General features: G+C 36.8%; 1 protein-coding gene across 1 annotated transcript in view; it reads left to right on the forward strand.

The window, feature by feature from the left end:
* TNPO1 (transportin 1) overlaps positions 1-21400 on the forward strand; it is an 88436-nt gene that overhangs the window by 48587 nt on the left and 18449 nt on the right. Inside the window, exons 7-18 of the mRNA XM_049768751.1 lie at positions 1842-1923; positions 2484-2606; positions 4578-4696; positions 7691-7751; positions 8805-8973; positions 12938-13090; positions 14082-14307; positions 17244-17415; positions 18963-19049; positions 19925-20032; positions 20145-20303; positions 20379-20466. Coding sequence (XP_049624708.1) covers positions 1842-1923; positions 2484-2606; positions 4578-4696; positions 7691-7751; positions 8805-8973; positions 12938-13090; positions 14082-14307; positions 17244-17415; positions 18963-19049; positions 19925-20032; positions 20145-20303; positions 20379-20466 — 1547 coding nt within the window. The remainder of the gene's footprint in view (positions 1-1841; positions 1924-2483; positions 2607-4577; positions 4697-7690; positions 7752-8804; positions 8974-12937; positions 13091-14081; positions 14308-17243; positions 17416-18962; positions 19050-19924; positions 20033-20144; positions 20304-20378; positions 20467-21400) is intronic.

Consider the following 21400-nt stretch of genomic DNA (forward strand, 5'->3'; position numbering starts at 1 on the left):
AGCTGTTTGAAAGGCAAAACATCCTACCATGCTGTGGCTTTCTCTCTAGTGTCACATTCTCTTAAAAGTCTTTGTTTTTGGTCCATACCCAGCAGTGCCAAGTGTTGATTCCTGGCTCTTAAAATCACTCCTGGCAGTGCTCAGGACACCATAATGGAATCAGGAATTGAACTTAGGTCTGCCATGTAAAAGGTTGACACTCTACCCACTGTACTAAATATAAAGTGTTTTTATCCCTCAGAATAACTTGGATTTTGAGAATATAAAATGAGGTAAAGAAGTCATTCCATCATATGTCTAATACTTTAAATATAGCCTTTTTTGGTTTGTTTTTGATTTGAGATTCACAGTAGGGGGTTATGGGTCTCCTATTTCATCTTTCTTTTTTTAGTTAGCTTAAATAATCATTTAAATCTACCAACCAAAACAAAAGGTAAAATCGACATCTGCCTACAATGCAAGTTTCTTTACTTTAAAAAATTAAGTAGATATATACATCAGTCTGTTTTTAACTTTATTTTTAAGAGATTATGCTAGAAATTAATTAATTTCATTGAAATTATTCATTGAATTAATTTTCAGTGAGTAGTTGCAAAGATTCATCTATATTATGTCTTAGCTTATCTGTTTTCACTGCTGTACACTGTTCTTTTGCATCATATTTACACAACTTACTTGTATACTTCCTTTGCTTGTTGGTTCTTTGAGAAGTTTACCGACCTTTTCTATTGTTAATAGTGCTATGGAAAACATTCATCCTTGTCACCTCTTCTCTGTCACAGATTCTCTTGGGAATATAGGGTGATTAACTGAAGGAAAGAGCTCTAAGCTATTTTCCAAAATTTATAATTAAATGTATGCTCTTAATTAACAAGCAAAAGATTCTGTGATTGTACATTAACATTTAGCATGTTCTTATTTTTGTCACTTTATAATATCAAATGTTATTTTCTTATTGTTTTGATGGTGTCATGTTCGAAAGTTATTTTAAGATTATAAATATCTGATATGTATGAAAGTATTTTTGCAATATTAGAAATATGTTCCTTTCATAATTTTTTAATTGACCTTTCCTCTGGATTTCATGTAATACAAAGTTACTTTGCATATGACTATTTAGGGTCACTCCTTTTTATTTCTTTTTTTTTGCGGGGGGTGGGGGGGCCACACCCGGCATTGCTCAGGGGTTACTCCTGGCTGTCTGCTCTGAAATAGCTCCTGGCAGGCACGGGGATTCGAACTAACTACCTTTGGTCCTGGATTGGCTGCTTGCAAGGCAAACGCCACTGTGCTATCTCTCCGGGCCCTATTTCATTATTTTATTAAACTTCAAATTACATTCTAATATGTTTAGAGCAACAATGAGCTTTTGAAACTCAGCAAATTCTTACTTTCACAAAATAAAGCCTTTTACTGAAAGATAATAAATGAATTCTTATATATCAAGGTAGGAATTGAGCAAATTAAAAGTTCAAACAGAGGGGCTGGTGCGATAGTTCAAGAAGTAGAGCATCTGGGGCCAGAGCCGTGGTGCTAGAGGTAAGGCATCTGTCTTGCAAGCACTAGCCTAGAACAAACCGATCTCCCAAGGCCAATGTCCTACCTGCTGCTATACTGTATGTATGCTTTGGCCCCTACATCTTATATCTCTACTTAGTATGTTGTTGATGTTCTTTGTGTGTTAATACATAAATTTAACTCACTTTTTTGTGTTATGTATGACTCTGGAATAAAATATATATTCTTTCCAATTTCTTTTTTTTTCCCCCCTTTTTCTTTCCAATTTTTTAAAAGAGAAAGCTGCAATTACCAGATGTTGAATTTTCTATTTTTGTTTCTAGGTCTCATGCTGTTGCATGTGTTAATCAGTTTATCATCAGTAGAACTCAGGCATTGATGTTGCACATTGATTCTTTTATTGAGGTAAGATTCCTCATCATAACCCATAATTGCTGATTAAAAGCCATCAATATTGAAATTATTTCTGATAGTACTAAAATTGGAAATGGTAGAGCCTTGTGGTTTTTGATAACTAAAAAGGAATTTTTTGTTTGTTTGTTTTCTCTACTTCCATCTTACTATAAAAATTGGTTTTGCTATGTCCTTAATGTAATAGAGAATCTTACTTTATATGTACTACCTTGATAAAAGCTATTGTGGAATCACTAAAGTTTTGTCAAATCTACTCAGGGCTGCTACTCCTGGCTTGGTGCCCAGGGTGCCTTATGTGGTAGTAAAGAGTTGACCAGGGTTGACTGCTTTCAAGGCAAGCACCTTACCTTTACTCTCACTCATTGCCCCACTATCTCTCTCACCTCATAACTTACTGTTTTATTTTTCAAGTGTCAGAGGCTGGTATTACTGTTTGAAAATTCAAAGTATATTATTTGAATATCACCAACTTTTAGGTAGCAATTATGTGATATTAAATACAGATATATTGAATACTTACATTAGTAAAACAATATGTTTGTTATGCATAGAATCTCTTTGCATTGGCTGGTGACGAAGAACCAGAGGTACGGAAAAATGTGTGCCGAGCACTTGTGATGTTGCTTGAAGTTCGAATGGATCGCCTGCTTCCTCACATGCATAATATAATCGAGGTAATATAAGTAATTTCAATTTATCTCACCTTTTCCCCAAGAAAAATTATGGGCACAAAATGATCAATAATATGAAATTGATTTTCTGATGTGACAAACTTGTTGAGGGGAAACTGAAAAGATTTACTGTCTTAACTTAAAATTTTAAGTGTTCTAGAAAGTTAATAAAATAGCTTGTATACATGTGACCCGCAAAACACTTAGGATTATTTGTGCTTATTAGATAATAGATAAGGTTACGTAGATGATCAGTGAAACTTGTTTTCTACCCGTAGTCACAAATGCAGCAAGCTATTTAGATTTTTTTAAAGGATATTTTCCAGTTTCTATGTTATTAAAAATGATTTACTAGGAAAATCTAAGATCATAATTTAGTCCTGTATAAAGAAACATAATAGCAAGAAGTTATTATTAAACCAAAATAACTTAGATAATAATCTGAAGTTGCCAGATTCAAACTAATGCCATTTATTGCTAGTGCGGCACCAATAATTCATATTTTGGCTATGGTCATACGTGAGCAGTATAGTTTTATGAGTATATTCGTGATATTTATAGCTAACTTTATTTTCAGTAGTACATATGGCTTGGAGCAAGACATTCTTTTTTCTTTTTTTTTTTTAAGGATGCGGTTAGCAGGTGACTAGTAAGCATGATGTACTTACAGCTCCATTTATTATTAAACTTCAGGACAACTGTTTATAGCACTAGGCATAAAGCTAAGAGAGAATGGGTGGCATTTTATCTGACTAGACAAGTCTCTATGGAAGGTTTAGAAGATTTAGATATGGTTGCTTGGAAGTTAGAGATTTTGAAATTGCCAAGAAGGTTGAGACATTTTTCTTAGGTACTAGTGTCACTGATTTACAATTCTTCAGCAGTACATTTAAGACTCAAGTCATGTCTGGGTTTTTACAAATACTGCGTTTCCATATATCATGTACACACTGTACAAAAAAGTTAACATTTAACTCAATTTTATTCCCATGTATATAAGGGAAATTACATATGCCTTTGATTATACTAAATTTGTTTTGATAAGTAGGCTTCTGCGTATTGGGGAGGTTGGGTATGAAGGTCCCTTATAATGCATTTGGGGCTTAGAGAGTGTATCTCTATTGTATCAATACAAAGGTGACTTAAAATCAAAAAAGAAAAAAAAGCATCTCTAAGCCGCAAGTGCTTTTTTTTTCTTTTTTGATTTTAAGTCACCTTTGTATTGATTTGAAAATTAGAAGCTTCGGGCCCGGAGAGATAGCACAGCGGCATTTGCCTTGCAAGCAGCCGATCCAGGACCAAAGGTGGTTGGTTCGAATCCCGGTGTCCCATATGGTCCCCCGTGCCTGCCAGGAGCTATTTCTGAGCAGATAGCCAGGAGTAACCCCTGAGCACCGCCGGGTGTGGCCCAAAAAACCAAAAAAAAAAAAAAAAAAAAAAAGAAAATTAGAAGCTTCTTCAACTAAAAATGAATTTTCTTAGGTGTATTGAGAGGGAAACTCTAAACAAACCTCTTTTACTTGAAGCTACCTGTTAAAGTATCTTTCTGATCCAGAGCAATAATATAGTGGGTAGCATGTAGACAACTGGGCTTCAGTCCCTACATCTCATATAGTTTCTAAGCCCTGTCAGGAGTGATCTCTGAGCAGCTCCAGGTGTGACAACCTCTCCCATCATGGGCTCAAGTTGGTAGAGTTGGTAGAACATATACTTGCAACTCTGGGTTGAGTTTGATCCTCAGCACCTTTTTTAAAAAGCCCAATTGGAGATTTTACTCAATGAATGGTAAGGTCTGGGTTTTGATCCCTAGCACTTTATATTTTAAAATAATAACAAATTCAGAAGAGAAAAACCTTGAGAGCTACTGATTTGGGCAAAGAACTGTCAACTAGATGAGATAAGGATGTTTCTTTTAATTGTATGATCTAAGCTGATTAAAATGTGTGGTTTTGTTTGTTTGTTTTATGCTTACAGTACATGCTACAAAGGACCCAAGATCAAGATGAAAATGTGGCTCTTGAAGCCTGTGAATTTTGGCTCACTTTGGCTGAACAACCAATCTGCAAAGATGTACTTGTAAGGCATCTTCCTAAGTAAGTATTTTCTTTTAGAATGCTATTTTGTTCCTAAATTTAATTTTCTTGTTTTTGATATTTTTAAGTTGTATCCTTCCATCAGGGAGTGAGATTCTGTTGAAGCCACGCATAAATCTTTTTTTTTTTTGGTTTTTGGGTCACACCCGGCAGTACTCAGGGGTTACTCCTGGCTCTACACTCAGAAATCGCTCCTGGCAGGCTCGGGGGACCATATGGGATGTCGGGATTCGAACCACTGACCTTCTGCATGAGAGGCAAACACCTTACCTCCGTGCTATATCTCCGGCCCCAAATCTTATTATTTTAATTGCATGAAAGCTTATGATAAATCTTATTGGCTATTTCTTGAAATGTGAAATTTTTTTGGATTTTGTTTTTGTTCTTCTGGAATTCCTGTAATTCAGACACAGTTCTGCTAGTTCTTTCTCTACGAGTACTTTCTTGATCTTAGAAATGTGATATTTTTTTAATAAAATTGAATATTGTAAAATTAACTTTTTAAAAAAAATGTCTTTAGTGTGTAAAAATATTGTAGATGTCCAGCATAATGATATATTAAATCTGAAGTTGGAAATCTGAATATATGAATATGAAAATACATGAAATATGAAAATTATGTATTTGAAAATAAAATAGTAATATAAGGTCATGAAAGGAAAAATTTTTATTTGGTTTTGAAGCCACATCTAGTAATCCTCAAGACTTACTAATTAATCGTGGCTTTGCACTCAGGGATCATTCTTCACAGTGCTTGTTGGGACCCGGTGAGGTACCAGGGATTGAACCCATTTTGGCTGCATGCAAGAAAAGCATCCTACCCACTGTACTATCTCTTGGTCTCTATGGAAGAAAATTATTAAACACGGGACTTTTTGGTTCTGTCTGATATTTTATGTCCCTGAATGATTCTGTTGGTATTTTTGATAGTCTTTTACTTCCTTTTTCTTGTGTTAGTCTATTATTAGATAACTTAATTCAGGGACTTGGGAAGTTAAATTTGATTGTAAACAAAATACTTAACAGGCAGTTAGCCTTTATTACTCTAGTGCATTTTTCTCCATGTCTTTAAAATTTCAGTGACTAAATACAGTCTTCTGTTATTGAATATTTAAGTTATTTTTCCTTTATCTTTATGTAATGAGTAGTCTTGGAATAAAGAATGAAGATCTTTGTTCCCCTTTTTTTGGTCACACCCAGTGGTGACACTCAGGGATACTCCTGGATCTGCACTCAGAAATTGTTCTTGGAAGGCTCCAGGGAACATATGTGATGCTGGGAATCGAACCAACATCTTTCCTGGGTTGGCCTGTGCAAGGCAAATGCCTATGGCTGTGCTATCTCTCCAGCTATGGCTGTGCTCTCTCTCCAGCTCCCAAGATCTTTGTTCTTGATTGATTCTCTGGGGTAGAATTTTTAGTGATTTTTTTTTTTTATTTTTTATTTAGGTCCAGGGCCCTGAATATATGTTTAAGATATTTTCTACATGCTCTAGTTAGTCCTCTCACTATCCATCGCCATCGTTTTGCAACTTTTGCAAACTATTACAGTGCTTATACTGTTAGTAATCTGAATAAGCAAAATGGAAAAAATTTACTTTGTATATTATATTAGAGAAGTTACATGTTTTCAGATGTTTACAAAATCTGAATATTCTTGTTTTTATATAGTCAGTCAAGTATTTTTTTCTTTACCAGTAATTTTTTTCACACTAAGAAAGCAGCAATTTGACCTTTCATTTTATTTAGAATTTATTTGGGAATAATAGACAAATTGATAACAAGTGGATATTTTTTTTTTTATTAGGACATTCCAATATCATTTTATCTCTTTCCTCCCTAATTTTGAGCTGCTTTTACACAGTGAATTTGATTCTTAACTAGTTGAGAATATACTTCTAGAAGTTACTTTAAACATTCCCATAAAAACAAAGATTTACTAAGACCCAAACTTAATTTTAATAAACATTATAATAATGTGCAATTATAGCTATTCACCTTTGTCATTACACCAGTAACATCTAAGTAACCTTAAAGCAAGCACAAAATTGATAGCAAGCTAACAGATCAGCACTTCGCATTTTGCCCTGCATATTAGTCCTCTAAACAGCCCTAACTAGACATAATTGGATTGATTTATGTCTTCTGACCAAACTTAAGTTTATGAATTATAAGAAATTTTCTTTTTTTATTTAAAACAATGATTTTTAAGAATAGAGTATCAATTTGGTGCATTGGTTTTTAGTTCTTTTGGGCCACACCTGGCGGTACTCAAGGGACCATATGGAACACTGGATCAGACCCTGCCTCTAAATTCTTTTTTTTTAATTTGCTATTAATATTTTTAAAAAAACTCTTGTCTGTTAATGAAAGAAATAAAAGTACTAAATGTAGACTCAGTAAAAATGTCAAGCTGGAAAGATAAAAGATTAAATAAAGATAAAAGATTAAAGATCTTGCATTACCTGCAACCTATGTTCATTTGATGCCTGTTTGCTCCTGGTGACTCTCTAAAGTGGCCCACAGCCACCTCTGAATGCCACCAAGTATGACCCCCCCCCCACCTAAAACAAAAATGGTACAATGTTTCTTTTAACTTCTTTCCCTCCACAGAGACCAAATATCTCTCTGAGATAGTCTGTTTCCAAGTTTTAAATGGTGAGCATTTAGATTCTTTTCATTGTTTTGGTCACAACATCAAGGAACATTGATCTTCAGGTTGAAATATTTATTAGATTAAAATATTGGAGAAAGCGCTCTTTTTGCTATTTACATTTAAACTACCTTATCTCCTCTAAAGATTCCTTTTAATGCAGTGTTTAAACTTATGAATGCGTAGCTAAAAGAGTTTTGGTGCAGCACACATTAAATTTGCTCTCAGAAAGTCTTAGCAGTGATTACTGCCTCCCTGCTATTACTGGCATACAGAATCTTAAGGTTTTCTAGTTCTGTTAAGATCATTGGATCTTTGTTTTATGGATTCATTTCTTTCTAGGTTGATACCTGTATTAGTAAATGGCATGAAGTACTCAGATATAGATATTATTCTACTTAAGGTAAGGTAGCTTCCAAATAAATACAGTGCTTCGTTTTTCTGAATTGGGGGTGGTTGTTTATTTTTGTTTCGTTTCCTTTCTTGTCTTTAAATTTTGAATATGACTTTATTTAGAATTGTAAATAGGATTCAAGTTATATTCTCCAAAATTCAAAGTAGAACTAGTCATTTGGATGTAAATATACTTCAATTGGAATTGAATAGAGAAGTTGGCATTAATATTCTGTTGATTCGAGCTATTTTGAAGCGATTTTTGTTTTGTTTTTTTGGGCCACACCCAGTGACGATCAGGGTTTACTCCTGGCTATGTGCTCAGAAATCACTTCTGGCTTAGGGGACCATATGGGATGCCCAGGATCAAACCCAAGTCTGTCCTGAGTCAGCTGCATGCAATGCAAATGCCCTACCGCTATACTATCGCTTCAGCCCTTGAACTGATTTTTAGCTACCTTAAATATCTGAATTTAATTCAGTTTCTTATATTGTCTGTCACAACCCATATGGAGTCACAGAACTGAATGAGGGGGTTTTTAAATAGCTGGATTTTTTTTTTCTTTTCGGGGGATCATACCTGGGAATGTTCAGGGGTTACTCCTGGCTCTGTGCTCTGAAATTTCTCCTGGCAGGCTCGGGGGACCATAATGGATGCCAAAAATCTAATCCGGGTCTGTCCCAGGTCAGCCTCATGGAAGGCATACGCCCTACAGCTGTGCTTCTCTCCAGCCCTAAATTAGTTGTTTTTAAATCTAGGTATGATTTAGTGTCAGTGCTTGGTTTGCATATACTATTTTATATATGTAGGGTCCTGGTAGAAAAAGTTTAAGAGACTCAGCTAGATTTTGGCAACTGATGGGAGTAATATAATTAATCACAGGTACCTATAACAGGCTTTATATTAGTCTATTTTCCCCTTCACGAAGGATTATTTTTTGCACTTGGGATTGTTTATTTGGGAGCTGTACTTAAAAATCCTACGCTCCACCCCATCTCCAGATACTCAGATTCTTTTATTCGTGTTCATTTTATTAACATGCAATGAATGCCACCAAACCAGGGTGATGTTGAAGAAGATGAAACAATTCCTGATAGTGAACAGGATATAAGACCACGTTTTCATCGATCAAGGACAGTTGCTCAACAGCACGATGAAGATGGAATTGAGGAGGAGGAGGAGGATGACGACGAAATTGATGATGATGACACCATTTCTGACTGGAATTTAAGTAAGTTGGGGGAAAGCATAGTTGACTGGTTCACAGTAACTTTCTGAAGATAATTTATGTACAATTCAGTGATTTTTAAAATATTGACAGAATTACACAGTCATCAATACACTAAGTTTTGGAGCATTTTTATTCAACCTAAAATACTTCTCAAGACCAGAGAAAAAAGAATAAAATTTAAGGCGCCAGAGTGATAATATAGCAGGTAGGACATCTGCCTTTTGCACAGCTGACCCTGGTTTAATCCCCAATATCCTGTATGCCCCCCCCCCCCCAGCACTGTTCACCAGTGTGAGCACAGAGCCAAAAGTAAACCCTGAACACTTAGCAGGTGTTTCCCCACCACCACCAAAAAAAAAAAAAAAACTCAAAAAGGTTAACTAAGCACTTTACTTGCACACTACCCACTGAATATTATTGTATTTGGTTACCCAATCACCAACTCATGGTTTTCAGTTTTCTCTTTTTCTTCCACTCCCTAATCATTAGCAACTACTATACCATTTTCTTTGTATTTTCTATAAACAGAACAATTGGATAACAACCTGTGATTCTATGTTTCTGATTTCACTGAGCCTGTTGTCAGAGTTCGTCTATGGTGTGGCTTGAATCATTGTTTCATTCCCTTTAGTTAATTGACATTTTGTTGTTTCCTCCTTTGTTTTGAATAGTAGTAGTATATGTTAAAGAGGGTGTGTGTGTGTGTGTGTGTTTTAAGTTCTCTTGGGATTGTTGGTAATTAAATCTTTTGAGGAACTTCCACATCAAGTGTCTCCACCATTTATTTTCCTATCAGCAATTTCTTACATTCCAGTTTCTTTATGCTTTTTAACAGTTGATTATTTATTACAATCATTATAGTGGAATTGAAGCAGTATCTTTTTGTAGTTTGGGTTTGCATTTTTCTGATGTGCCTTTTATACATTTATTAGTTATTAGAGTTCTTTAAAAATAAAAAGTTGAGGGGCCGGGCGGTGGCGCTGGAGATAAGGTGCCTGCCTTGCCTGCGCTAGCTTAGGACGGACCGCGGTTCGATCACCCGGCGCCCCATATGGTCCCCCAAGAAGCCAGGAGCAACTTCTGAGCGCATAGCCAGGAGAACCCCTGAGCGTCACAGGGTGTGGCCCAAAAACCAAAAAAAAAATAAATAAATAAATAAAAAGTTGGGCCAGACAGATAGCATAGAGGTAGGGTGTTTTGCATTGCATGTAGGACAGTGGTTCTAATCCCGGCATCCCAAATGTCCCATATGAGGCAATTTCTGAGCATAGAGCCAGGAGTAACCCCTGAGCGCTGCCAGGTGTGACCCAAAAACAAAAAAATAAATAATAAATAAAATAAAAGACAACTTCTATTTCTCATTTTCTTTCGTATTATAAAGTAAAAATATTGACTCTAGATTTTTGCTGTTTTCCTAACAAAATATTTTGTGAGTTTGTCCAAGAATTAAATGAATGGCTTATTTTATTCTTTTTTTTTTTTTTTTTTTTTTTTTTTTTTGGTTTTTGGGTCACACCCAGCAGCGCTCAGGGGTTACTCCTGGCTCTATGTTCAGAAACCGCTCCTGGCAGGCTCAGGGGACCATATGGCATGCCAGGATTCAAACCACCGTCCTTCTGCATGCAAGGCAAATGCCCTACCTCCATGCTATCTATCTCTCCAGCCCCAGCTTGATTTATTCTGAGTAATAGAAATTACTTTGTGATACTCAAATTTGAAAATTATGTTTTGTCTTTTTTGTTTGCTTTATACGTGCATTTTGTGTGTGTGTGTGTGTGTGTGTGTGTGTGTACGTGCCACACCAGCATGTACTCAGGCTTACTCCTGGTTCTGCAGTGAGGGATCACTATTAGCAGGCTTGGGGGACCATATGGAATGCTGGGAATTGATCCCAGGTCAGCTCTGTGCAGGGCAGTCTCCTTCCCTGCTGTACTATTGCATCAACCTTTATTACATATTTTTAACCTTAATTGAAAATACAGAAGCCATCACTCCTGGATCATGCAATTGAATAACTTTGGGGATGTACATAGATCCTTTAATTTTGTTTTGCTTGTTTGTTGATTTTTAATGTTTGCTCCACTAGTTTCTAAGTTAAATGCTTCTCAGTTTTAGCATTGACAGGCCACAAGTTTTTTGTTGTAATGATTATCCTGTATATATCTTGGTAGGTTGAACAGTATCTTTGACAAAGCTTAATAGCTGCTCTCAACTCCATGCACAGTATGACAAGACAATAAGGTCCCCAGACATTGCCATTGTACATTAGGGAATATAATCACCCTCAGTTAAGAACCGTTGCTATAATGTACAGTGTTTGAATTTGGGGGGGGGCCATACCCGTTTGATGCTCAGGGGTTACTCCTGACTAAGCGCTCAGAAATTGCTCCTGGCTTGGGAGGACCATATGGGACACTAGGGGATCAAACCGCGGTCCTTTGGCTAGTGCTTGCAAGGCAGACACCTTACCTCTAGCGCCACCTTGCCGGCCCCCAGTGTTTGAATTTCTTTTTTTTTTTTTTTTTTTTTTTTTTGGTTTTTGGGCCACACCCTGTGACGCTCAGGGGTTACTCCTGGCTATGCGCTCAGAAGTCGCTCCTGGCTTGGGGGACCATATGGGACGCCGGGGGATCGAACCACGGTCCGTCCTAGGCTAGCGCAGGCAAGGCAGGCACCTTACCTCCAGCGCCACCGCCCGGCCCTGAATTTCTAATATAACAGATGAAGGGGTTATGGGCATGATTTCATTAAACAACTGCAAATTCCTCTTTTTCCTGTTCAGTTTCTTAGAGAACCTGATATCCCTTCTACTTCATGTAAGACTGCTCATGTACATTAAATTTTTAAATTTATTTCTTGTTTGATGTTTGTGTTTGAGCCTCCTGGTGATAGTTCTGTCACTTCAGCTACATCTAGCGATGCTTAGGAGGAGGACCTATGGGGCTAGGAAGCAAATCCAGAGCTTTGCATGTGATTTATCCAAGGTTCACATATAAACTGCTTACTGATGGCACATATACCATTACTGCAACTCAAACCTCAAATAAGAGAACCTAGAGATTTTTACTACTCTCACAAATCTCATATATGCCCACCCCAAGTGTGGAATAGTTTAGATAAAGCCTAAAGGGATAACTGTACAAAATTAAATACATTGAATTAGCAGATAAACTTTTACTTAAAGTTTGTGGGGGATTTTTTTTTGGTGTTATCTCAATTTTTCTGATCATATACAGAAAATTGACAGACCTTTTATGAAGAAGAGATTGAATTTCTGAAAATGAGACCCAAGTTCTGACTCTGTCCCATATGACATCTAACTTGGTTTTTTGGTTTTGTTGTTTTTTGTTTTGTTTTTTTGTTTTTTTTGGGTTTTTTGGGTTTTTTGTTTTGTTTTTTTTTTTTTTTGACTCAGGGGTTACTTCTGGCTCTATGCTCAGAAATCGCTCCTGGCAGTCTGGGGGACCATATGGGACGCCGGGATTTGAACCACCGTCCTTCTGCATGGAAGGCAAACGTCCTACCTCCATGCTATCTCTTCGGCCCCCTAACTTGTTTTCTATATCAATGCATACACATTAAGTTTCACAGCAGTATAATAAATACTCAGTTGTATGACTTTTACTATGCACTATAACTAATACCTTTGTTGAATGAAATGCTATTTCCTGACAAGGTAACTTCCCTTTTTTAGACTTTTGCCATTGTCTAATATCTTGTTGATAGACTGTTGAGTACAGTTCACACTGGGAAAATGTACTACTCGTATTTTTTAAGTGTAAATGTAACTAAATTGTTGCAGTAATTGAAATTAAAATTGATACATAGTCTTATATTCAATAGTTTCTCTTTCTACCTTTTATTTAATTGAATTATTTGAAATGGTAACGTATAAAGTGCTGATGGTGTAATGTTTAATAAAATGAAGGGAGATAAAATATTTTGCATTGACTTATTTCTTTAGGAAAATGTTCTGCTGCTGCTCTTGATGTTCTCGCAAATGTGTATCGTGATGAGCTTTTACCACATATTTTGCCTCTTTTGAAAGAATTGCTTTTTCATCATGAGTGGGTTGTTAAAGAATCAGGCATCTTGGTTTTAGGAGCTATTGCTGAAGGTAAGTTTTATGTTAAACTTGAATATGAAGTTCTTAGTAATTAATGCAGCTTGGACATCTTAAGGAATTATTTATCAATAAGCAAAGACACTATTTAATAGGCATAATTATGCCTTGCTTACAAGAAACATGCTATTAGGTATTTTGTCATGTGCATATTATAGAGTGTAATTTACAAATTAAATAAATGGTCCCTATTAAAACCACTATGATATAGTCCATCATGGAGCAGAACATTGTTTGTCAATGGTATTATTCTACTTTTTACAAGCCCAGATAACTGAGTATGACTCTCTTGTAGAACTGGGCTGTAGGTTTCCTATCATAAAATCTATCTCTGAGCAGAAGTTTGTCTGTCTATGGTATTACTGTACTTCTGCCACCCCCCGGGGGCAGGGGAATTAACAAAAGGCCTATCTTCAGCCAGTCCTAGGTGTGCTTTATAAGTAAGGAAATCTTTATTTTCAGTGAAAATAAGTTGTAAACAAACAAAAACAAAGAAGCAACAAACAAGAAAGAAGTAAACAAATACAAAGAACGGTGATCTCTTTTTGGGGGGAGGGGTTGGTGAAACCAAGTTGTAAGTTGTAAACCAGTACATGACTATGATGTATTTATTAGGTGTTTCCAACCTTTTCTACTGGCCAGATGGGCTGGTCATTTAAAGCACTGATCTACTTTAACCTCAAAATGAGTATTTGAATCTAAAGCTATCATAAAATGAGTTTTTGCTTTGAACGAGTTCTGAATGAAAGAACTTTGATATAAGAAACATCTGAATTGCTAGAAAAGTCCTTTGTTCCTAGATAAATACCAGAAACTTAAGTCTGTTCTAACTATCAGTATCTATCTACAAGGTATTGAAGCATTTCATTTATCTTTATGGAGATGACCTGAATGCTTTTCTTGTGTGTTTTGGTTTAGTATTCAACTAAAAATTTTGTTATAGCCAAATAAAAGCATTTTAGGAAAGTTTTTTTTTTCCCCCTAGGTTGCATGCAGGGCATGACTCCATACTTGCCTGAACTTATTCCTCACCTAATTCAGTGCCTCTCTGATAAAAAGGCTCTTGTGCGTTCCATAACATGCTGGACTCTTAGTCGCTATGCACACTGGGTCGTCGGCCAACCCCCAGACACGTACCTGAAGCCATTAATGACAGAATTACTAAAACGTATTCTGGATAGCAACAAGAGAGTACAAGAAGCTGCCTGCAGGTGAGATAACAAATGTTCATGGGGCTAGGCAAGTGTGTATTTCCATAAGAAATGTATTTTGAACTGTGGTCATATTATGTCAGAGGTAAATAAATAATTAGTAGAATTTGGTTATCAGTATCTTTCATCTAAAACTTGATAATTTGGTAGTTCAAAGTATAAAACCTGAAAAAGGCATCTGTCTCTGTTGTTTCTTAAGCTTTCCTCCCCCCACTCCCAACTCAGTGGTTCAATTACCGATATAATTATCTTTCACTTTTAAATTTTATAGACATCTGAGAGGTAATAGGAAGGCCCATCATTATGAAAGAATAACAATATTCATCATTACTTTGCAGGTCAAGAAGTATAAATGCACAGAAAGTCCCACAGTGACCTATTTGTTATTTCATGGATCTGTTCTAGTTGAGTTTGTGACTTAATATCACACCAGCATTTAGTTTCATACTACAAATATTCCAGTTTTTGGACACAAACCTTTTTGTCCTAAAAGGTCTCCCATTTACATTTATGGGTTTTTTGTTTGTTTGTTTGTTCGTTTGTTTGGGGGCCACACCCGACAGTGATCAGGTTACTCCTGGCTCTGTACTCAGGAATCACTCCTGGCAGGATCAGTGGACCATATAGGATGAAGGGGATCAAACTCAGTTGGCCACATGCAAGGCAAGTGCTCTACCCACTGTACTATTGTTCAGGACCCACATTTATGGTTCTTAATATTGCAAACAGTTGCTTTTTACCATTTACTTTGTTAATAAATAGCTGTTGAAAGGAAAGGAAATTTTAGAGGGGTTCATGAAGGTTTTAAGCAAAAATATCTGGAAGATAGATGATAGAACAGTAGTATAGCAGTCAAGGTACTAGCCTTGTATGTGAATTTGATCCCTATCACCACTTAAGTGTCTCAGAGTCCACCTGAAGTGAACCCCGGACACAGCTGGAAGGAGTTCTAATTCTACTTTTTAAGAAGTAGTCAAGCAACTGTGAAAATTGTAATGCTATTTTTTATTTCAGGGAAGGGTAGATTTGATGTTTGGTTTCCTGTAGATTATTCAATCAGAAAATTTATTTTTTAACTGTTAGGCATACAATGAATGCTTGAATTTATAAATTTCTGACATCTTATATCTTAGACTATAGTAAGGAATACTAAACTATAATTAAATTTTATGATAATGGGATCAGAGAATAGTACAGTAGATATGACACTTGCCTTATGTGGAGTTAATGTAAGTTTGATTCCCAGGACCCCAGATTGTCCCTAAATATCACCAAATGTGACCCCAAATCAAAAAATTTTATGGTAAGTCTATGAAGGAAGTAAATAGTGAATAGGATTTACTATAAAGGAGCAAATATTAGGAAATAATAGATTAGGTACAAGAAAAGATAATATAAACCATAATTACAGTAAAAAAATGACTAGATTTACCTAAGAGTTTAATAGGTTAAAAGTAACTGTTGAAGCACTGAAGAATTTTCCCCTTAATTACCCTTTAAATGAACTATGGAAAATTTGTAAAATGCATGCACATATATTCTAGAATATAATGGGCTTAGGAAATGTTTTCACATTATTAAGGAATAATTCACAAAAATATTTGCCATGTAATTGAAAGACTACAGCATCATTATTTGTTACACATATGTTGTGAAACAGTAACCAAGATGATAGCAACACCATCAACTCTGTGGTGAGAATGCTCCAGATTATTATACTACCACCCAAAATTTCAGCTGTAACATACCATGTATTTGACTATAGACACCATGCTCTACATCTGTCCTCAGATTTTACTCTTTACCTGCAAGTTTGTGTTTTTTGATCTATGTCACTCAGTTGTATTCTACTTCTAGAACTAAGAAATGTTTAATATGTCATGTTGATGATATGTATATCACACATAGCATTAAAAATGTTTGTCTTTGAGGCCAGAATGGTGGTGCAGCGATAGGGCATTTACTTTGCATGCAGCTGACCTAGGACAGACCGCAGTTCGATCCCAGGCATCCCATATGATCCCCCACGCCAGGAGAGATTTCTGAGCTTGTAGCCAGGAGTAACCCTGAGCATCACTGGGTGTGGGCCGGAGCCATAGCACAGCAGTAGGGCGTTTGCCCTGCATGCGACCAACCTTGGATGGACAGCAGTTCGATTCCCAGCATCCCATGTGGTCCCCAAGTCTGCCAGGACCAATTTCTGAGCACAGAACCAGGAGTAACCCCTGAGAGCTACTGGGTGTGACCCAAAACCCTCCCCCCCCCCCAAAAAAAAAAGGTATATAAGTCAGTAGTGTTGTAATAGCACATCCTTTTTTTCATGGTAATTATTACATTTATCCTTATTTGTTTCTTGGTAAACATCCTGTAAAGTTTTGAGCTTAAAGCATTAAATCTGGTCTCATTACTTTGAGCCATTCATTAGAATAAAAGCTCTTAAGTATGGGAACATTGTTTATTTGTGCTGATATTCCCAGTGCACAGTGACTCAATGAAGCAAGTTATTAGATGAAGAAATATAAGAACCAATATTTTAATTCTATAATTCTATAATTATTATCATTATAGTTTAAGTGGATGCCTTTAGATGACACCTTTGAAAAAACGGAAGTAGTGAAAAAAATAAACATCAAATGTGTTTTGAGGCAGAGAAGGGCATGTCAAATGTGAAGAGATAATCTGTGAACTATTTATTGTATATTTTTTTGGGGGGGGCCACACCCAGTAACGCTCAGGGGTTACTCCTGGCTATGTGCTCAGAAGTTGCTCCTGGCTTGGGGGACCATATGGGACACCGGGGGATCGAACCGCGGTCCGTCCAAGGTTAGCGCAGGCAAGGCAGGCACCTTACCTTTAGCGCCACTGCCCGGCCCCTATTTATTGTATATTATAGAAGCTGTTCCTTTTCTACATTACATTCTCTTTCACAATTGCAGTGCCTTTGCTACCCTAGAAGAGGAGGCTTGTACAGAACTTGTTCCTTACCTTGCTTATATACTTGATACCTTGGTCTTCGCGTTTAGTAAATACCAGCATAAGAACCTGCTCATTCTTTATGATGCCATAGGAACATTAGCAGACTCAGTAGGACACCATTTAAACAAGCCAGTAAGTATAATGACTTGTTATGGAAAATACATGTAATAGAGTTATTAATCAACCAGTTAGTTGCCAGTGGTGGCCAAAGGGAGGGGGAACCTAATAACTGTAAACTTTCTAAATAAAGGAGGAGAAAAGGGACTGGAGAGACAGGACAAATGACAGCATGTGCTTTTCATGCAGGAGATAGGGTGCCATTCGTGGGCACAGTGATTTCCACCCCTAAACAAACAAAGAACGAATAGAATTAGCTTTATTTAAGTAGTATTTAATACTGTAGATTGGTTCAGTTTTGAAAACATGTCTGGCAGTGTTCAAGGCTTACTCCTGGTTCTGTGGTCAGGGATCACTTCTGCAGGCTTAGGGGACTATATAGGTCCTGGGGATTGAACCTGCATTGGCTGCATACAATGTAATGCCTTAACCTGCTATACTATGTCCAGCTTCAAGACTGTAGGGTTTTTTGGTTTTGTTTTTTGGGGGGAAGGGGCTTCCTGGTGGCGCTCAGAAGTTACTCCTGGCTCTGTGCTCAGAAGTTGCTCGAACCGGGGTCCATCCTGTGTTGGCTACGGTCAAGACAAACACCTCACTACTGTACTATCACTCCAGCTTTAAGACTATAGCCTTAATATAGCTCAAAATTCCCTGCATAAGAATAGCTTTTGTGTTTTTAATTGCCAAATGAAAGCCCCTAAAAATTTATCTTTATTTATAAGTTACCCTTAAAATTTACTGTGCAGAACACATGATTTGTGGGTTTGTTGTTTTTTTTAATTGATGCTGTTTTGTTTTGGGGACAGGAATCTATGCCAAGGATGAAACCCAAGGTCTTAAACATTTAAGACATGCTTTACACTGAGTTGAGGAGCCAGAGAGATGGCATGGAGGTGGGGCGTTTGCCTTGCATGCAAAAAGACAGTGTTTCAAATCCCAGCATCCCATACGGTCCCCCGAGCCTGCCAGGAGCGATTTCTGAGCACAGAGCCAGGAATAACCCTTGAGCGCTACTGGGTGTGGGGGGACCCCCCCCCCCCAAATAAACACTGAGCTGAGTGTCAACTACCTCTGGTTTTACTTTTCTACAGCATTCAATAGGTTTGTGACTATTCTAGCTCAGACCCTTTAAAATATATTGCCCTTTTTTGGGGGGAGCGGGGGTGGTTACTCCTGGCTCTATGCTCAGAAATCGCACCTGGCAGGCATGGGAGACTATATGGGACTCAAACCACCGTCCTTCTGCATGCAAGGCAAACGCCTTACCTCCATGCTTATCTCTCTGGCCCATATAGGACCTTTTTTTATGTGAAGCTTTCGTGTACTTGGTTTTATGGATTCTACTGTTTTAAGGGTAGATGGTCACTTAAAAGTAAGGTTAATTAAGCTCATCCCTAAATTATGATCAAATCTTAATGCACTACTACTGTTTATATGCACCTGTTTAAGGCACCAAGTAGAGTAGGAATAAATCTAAAAATTCTCAGTGGATATGAATTTTCATAGACTCCAAGTGAAGTTGTATGCAGATGATAGTTTTTTGTGTTTGTCATTTTAAACAGGAATATATTCAGATGCTAATGCCTCCACTGATCCAGAAATGGAACATGTTAAAAGATGAAGATAAAGATCTCTTTCCTTTACTTGAGGTATGTTGGGAACATTTAATCCAACAATATTTCAGCAGAAATGTATGTCCAAATTTAAAATAGTGAGTATAAGAGAGAATAAAGTCTTGATAAATTTATATTCGATATCATGTATATTAAAATGTTGAATAAATTGTAACTTTATTGCTACTTACAATATGGTATATTTATATTCATTATTAAATAGAAAAGTCATTGGGTGTTTATCATTTTTAGTCTGTTATGTGATTTTATATTAAATGAATATACTCATGCAAAATAATGTCAGACTTTTCTAAGCAGGAACTTTTTTACAAAAGTAATTTTCCATGTATATATAAATTTTTTTAATTCCTTCAAAATTGTATATAATACTGAAATTTCTGAACTATTTTATTTTCAGTTACTCAGTTGACTTGATTAGAAACAATTATTTCCCCTTTTGTTTGAGTGTCACCACTTGTGCCATAGATTAGGCATAGAAGCAAAAATCCCTGACCAAGAGCACTGGCTGATTCTGGGCCCAGCAAAACAAGAATATCCTGTACATGGCTAGTAACACTTAATTTCAGGTTGGGATTCAGAATATTCTGAGTACTGAAATCATGGACTGAAATGGGAGTATAAATACATTTAAGGAGAAAAAGGATCGGAACATAATGCTAAATCTGTTTTGAAGAATAGCAAACTTATTTCTGTTAATTTTTTTTTTTTTGAAGAAAACTTCCCCTTACTGGTTATCAAACTTAGCAGCAGCAAAAGATTTGGAGCGATAACTATTTGTAATAGACAGGTAGAAAAGGCTTATAAATGACTAGTATCTTAGTACTTGTACATTCAGGCATTTATCATGATATCTTCACATACCTAGAAATTTTGCGTGTGTTTCTTTCCAGTGCCTATCTTCAGTTGCCACAGCCCTGCAGTCTGGGTTTCTTCCATATTGTGAACCTGTGTATCAGCGTTGTGTAAATCTAGTACAAAAGACCCTCGCGCAAGCTATGGTATTATTTTTTTTCTCCCTAGCTTAGTAACCTTTTTCTAAGTTGAGATGGAATCTAAAGGCAGACATTTCCAGTAATTGAATAAGTTTCTTTCAAAATTGTCTCATTTCAGCTGAACAATGCTCAGCCAGATCAATATGAGGCTCCAGATAAAGATTTTATGATTGTGGCTCTTGATTTACTCAGCGGCCTGGCCGAAGGACTTGGAGGCAACATTGAACAGCTAGTAGCCCGAAGTAACATACTAACCCTAATGTATCAGTGCATGCAGGTAAGACTTGATCAAATAAGCTGAGATCTGATTCTCTGTATTGCAGTGGAATTCATTTCTTCCTCTTTCTTGTAGGATAAGATGCCAGAAGTTCGGCAGAGTTCCTTTGCCCTATTAGGCGACCTGACAAAAGCTTGTTTTCAGCATGTTAAGCCTTGTATAGGTATGATTGTTTTGCTGCCACTGTTAATCTGGATCTTATATTTTTACATCAGTTTTGTTTTATTAAACAAGTTTATGGAATCTAGTATTTATAAATGTATGTTTGATAGGTTAAAGCTGTTGATTATAGCTAGCAGACCTTATATTTTGTTTCTTTGAGCTCACTATGTTTTTCGATGTTCCAGTGAATGGAGAAAGGTTGAGAAAGTATTACTCTTGGGGCCGGAATGATAAGAGGGCCAGTAGGACTCTGCCAACCTGGGTTTGATCCCCAATATCTCATATAGTTCCCTGAGTAAATAACAGGTGTGGCCCAAAAACCAAAAAGTGTTAGTTGTACATTAAGGACCTACATGAAACCTTGAATAATATGTGCTACTTCATAAATAGTTTTTTGAGTAAGATTTTATTTTTGATGTACATAATAATAACATGATTTTTCATAATCAGTACAACAGATGTAAAGTTAACTACAAATGTTTGCAATATCATGGGAAACATGTCAAACATTTACAAATGGTTTGTTGTAGGGCAGAACACTAGTGCAATGGGTAGGGCGTTTGCCTTGCATGCAACCAACCCCGGTTTGACCCACGTCATCCCATATGGTCACCAAGCCTTTCAGGAGTAATTTCTGAGTGCAGAGCCAGGAGTAACCCCTGGGTGTGACCCAGCAATCAAAAAATTAAAAGGATTTGGTTTTTTTTGTTTTGGTTTGGTTTGGTTTGGTTTGGTTTGGTTTGGTTTGGTATTGGGCCACACCCGGCGGTGCTCAGGGGTCACTCCTAGCTGGCTGCTCAGAAATAGCTCCTGGCAGGCACGGGGACCATATGGGACACCGGGATTCGAACCAACCACCTTAGGTCCTGGATCAGCTGCTTGCAAGGCAAACGCCGCTGTGCTATCTATCCCCGAGCCCCAAAGGATTTGTTTTT

The sequence above is a fragment of the Suncus etruscus genome, chromosome 2 (assembly GCF_024139225.1).
Source record: "Suncus etruscus isolate mSunEtr1 chromosome 2, mSunEtr1.pri.cur, whole genome shotgun sequence".
NCBI classification, from domain to species: domain Eukaryota; kingdom Metazoa; phylum Chordata; class Mammalia; order Eulipotyphla; family Soricidae; genus Suncus; species Suncus etruscus.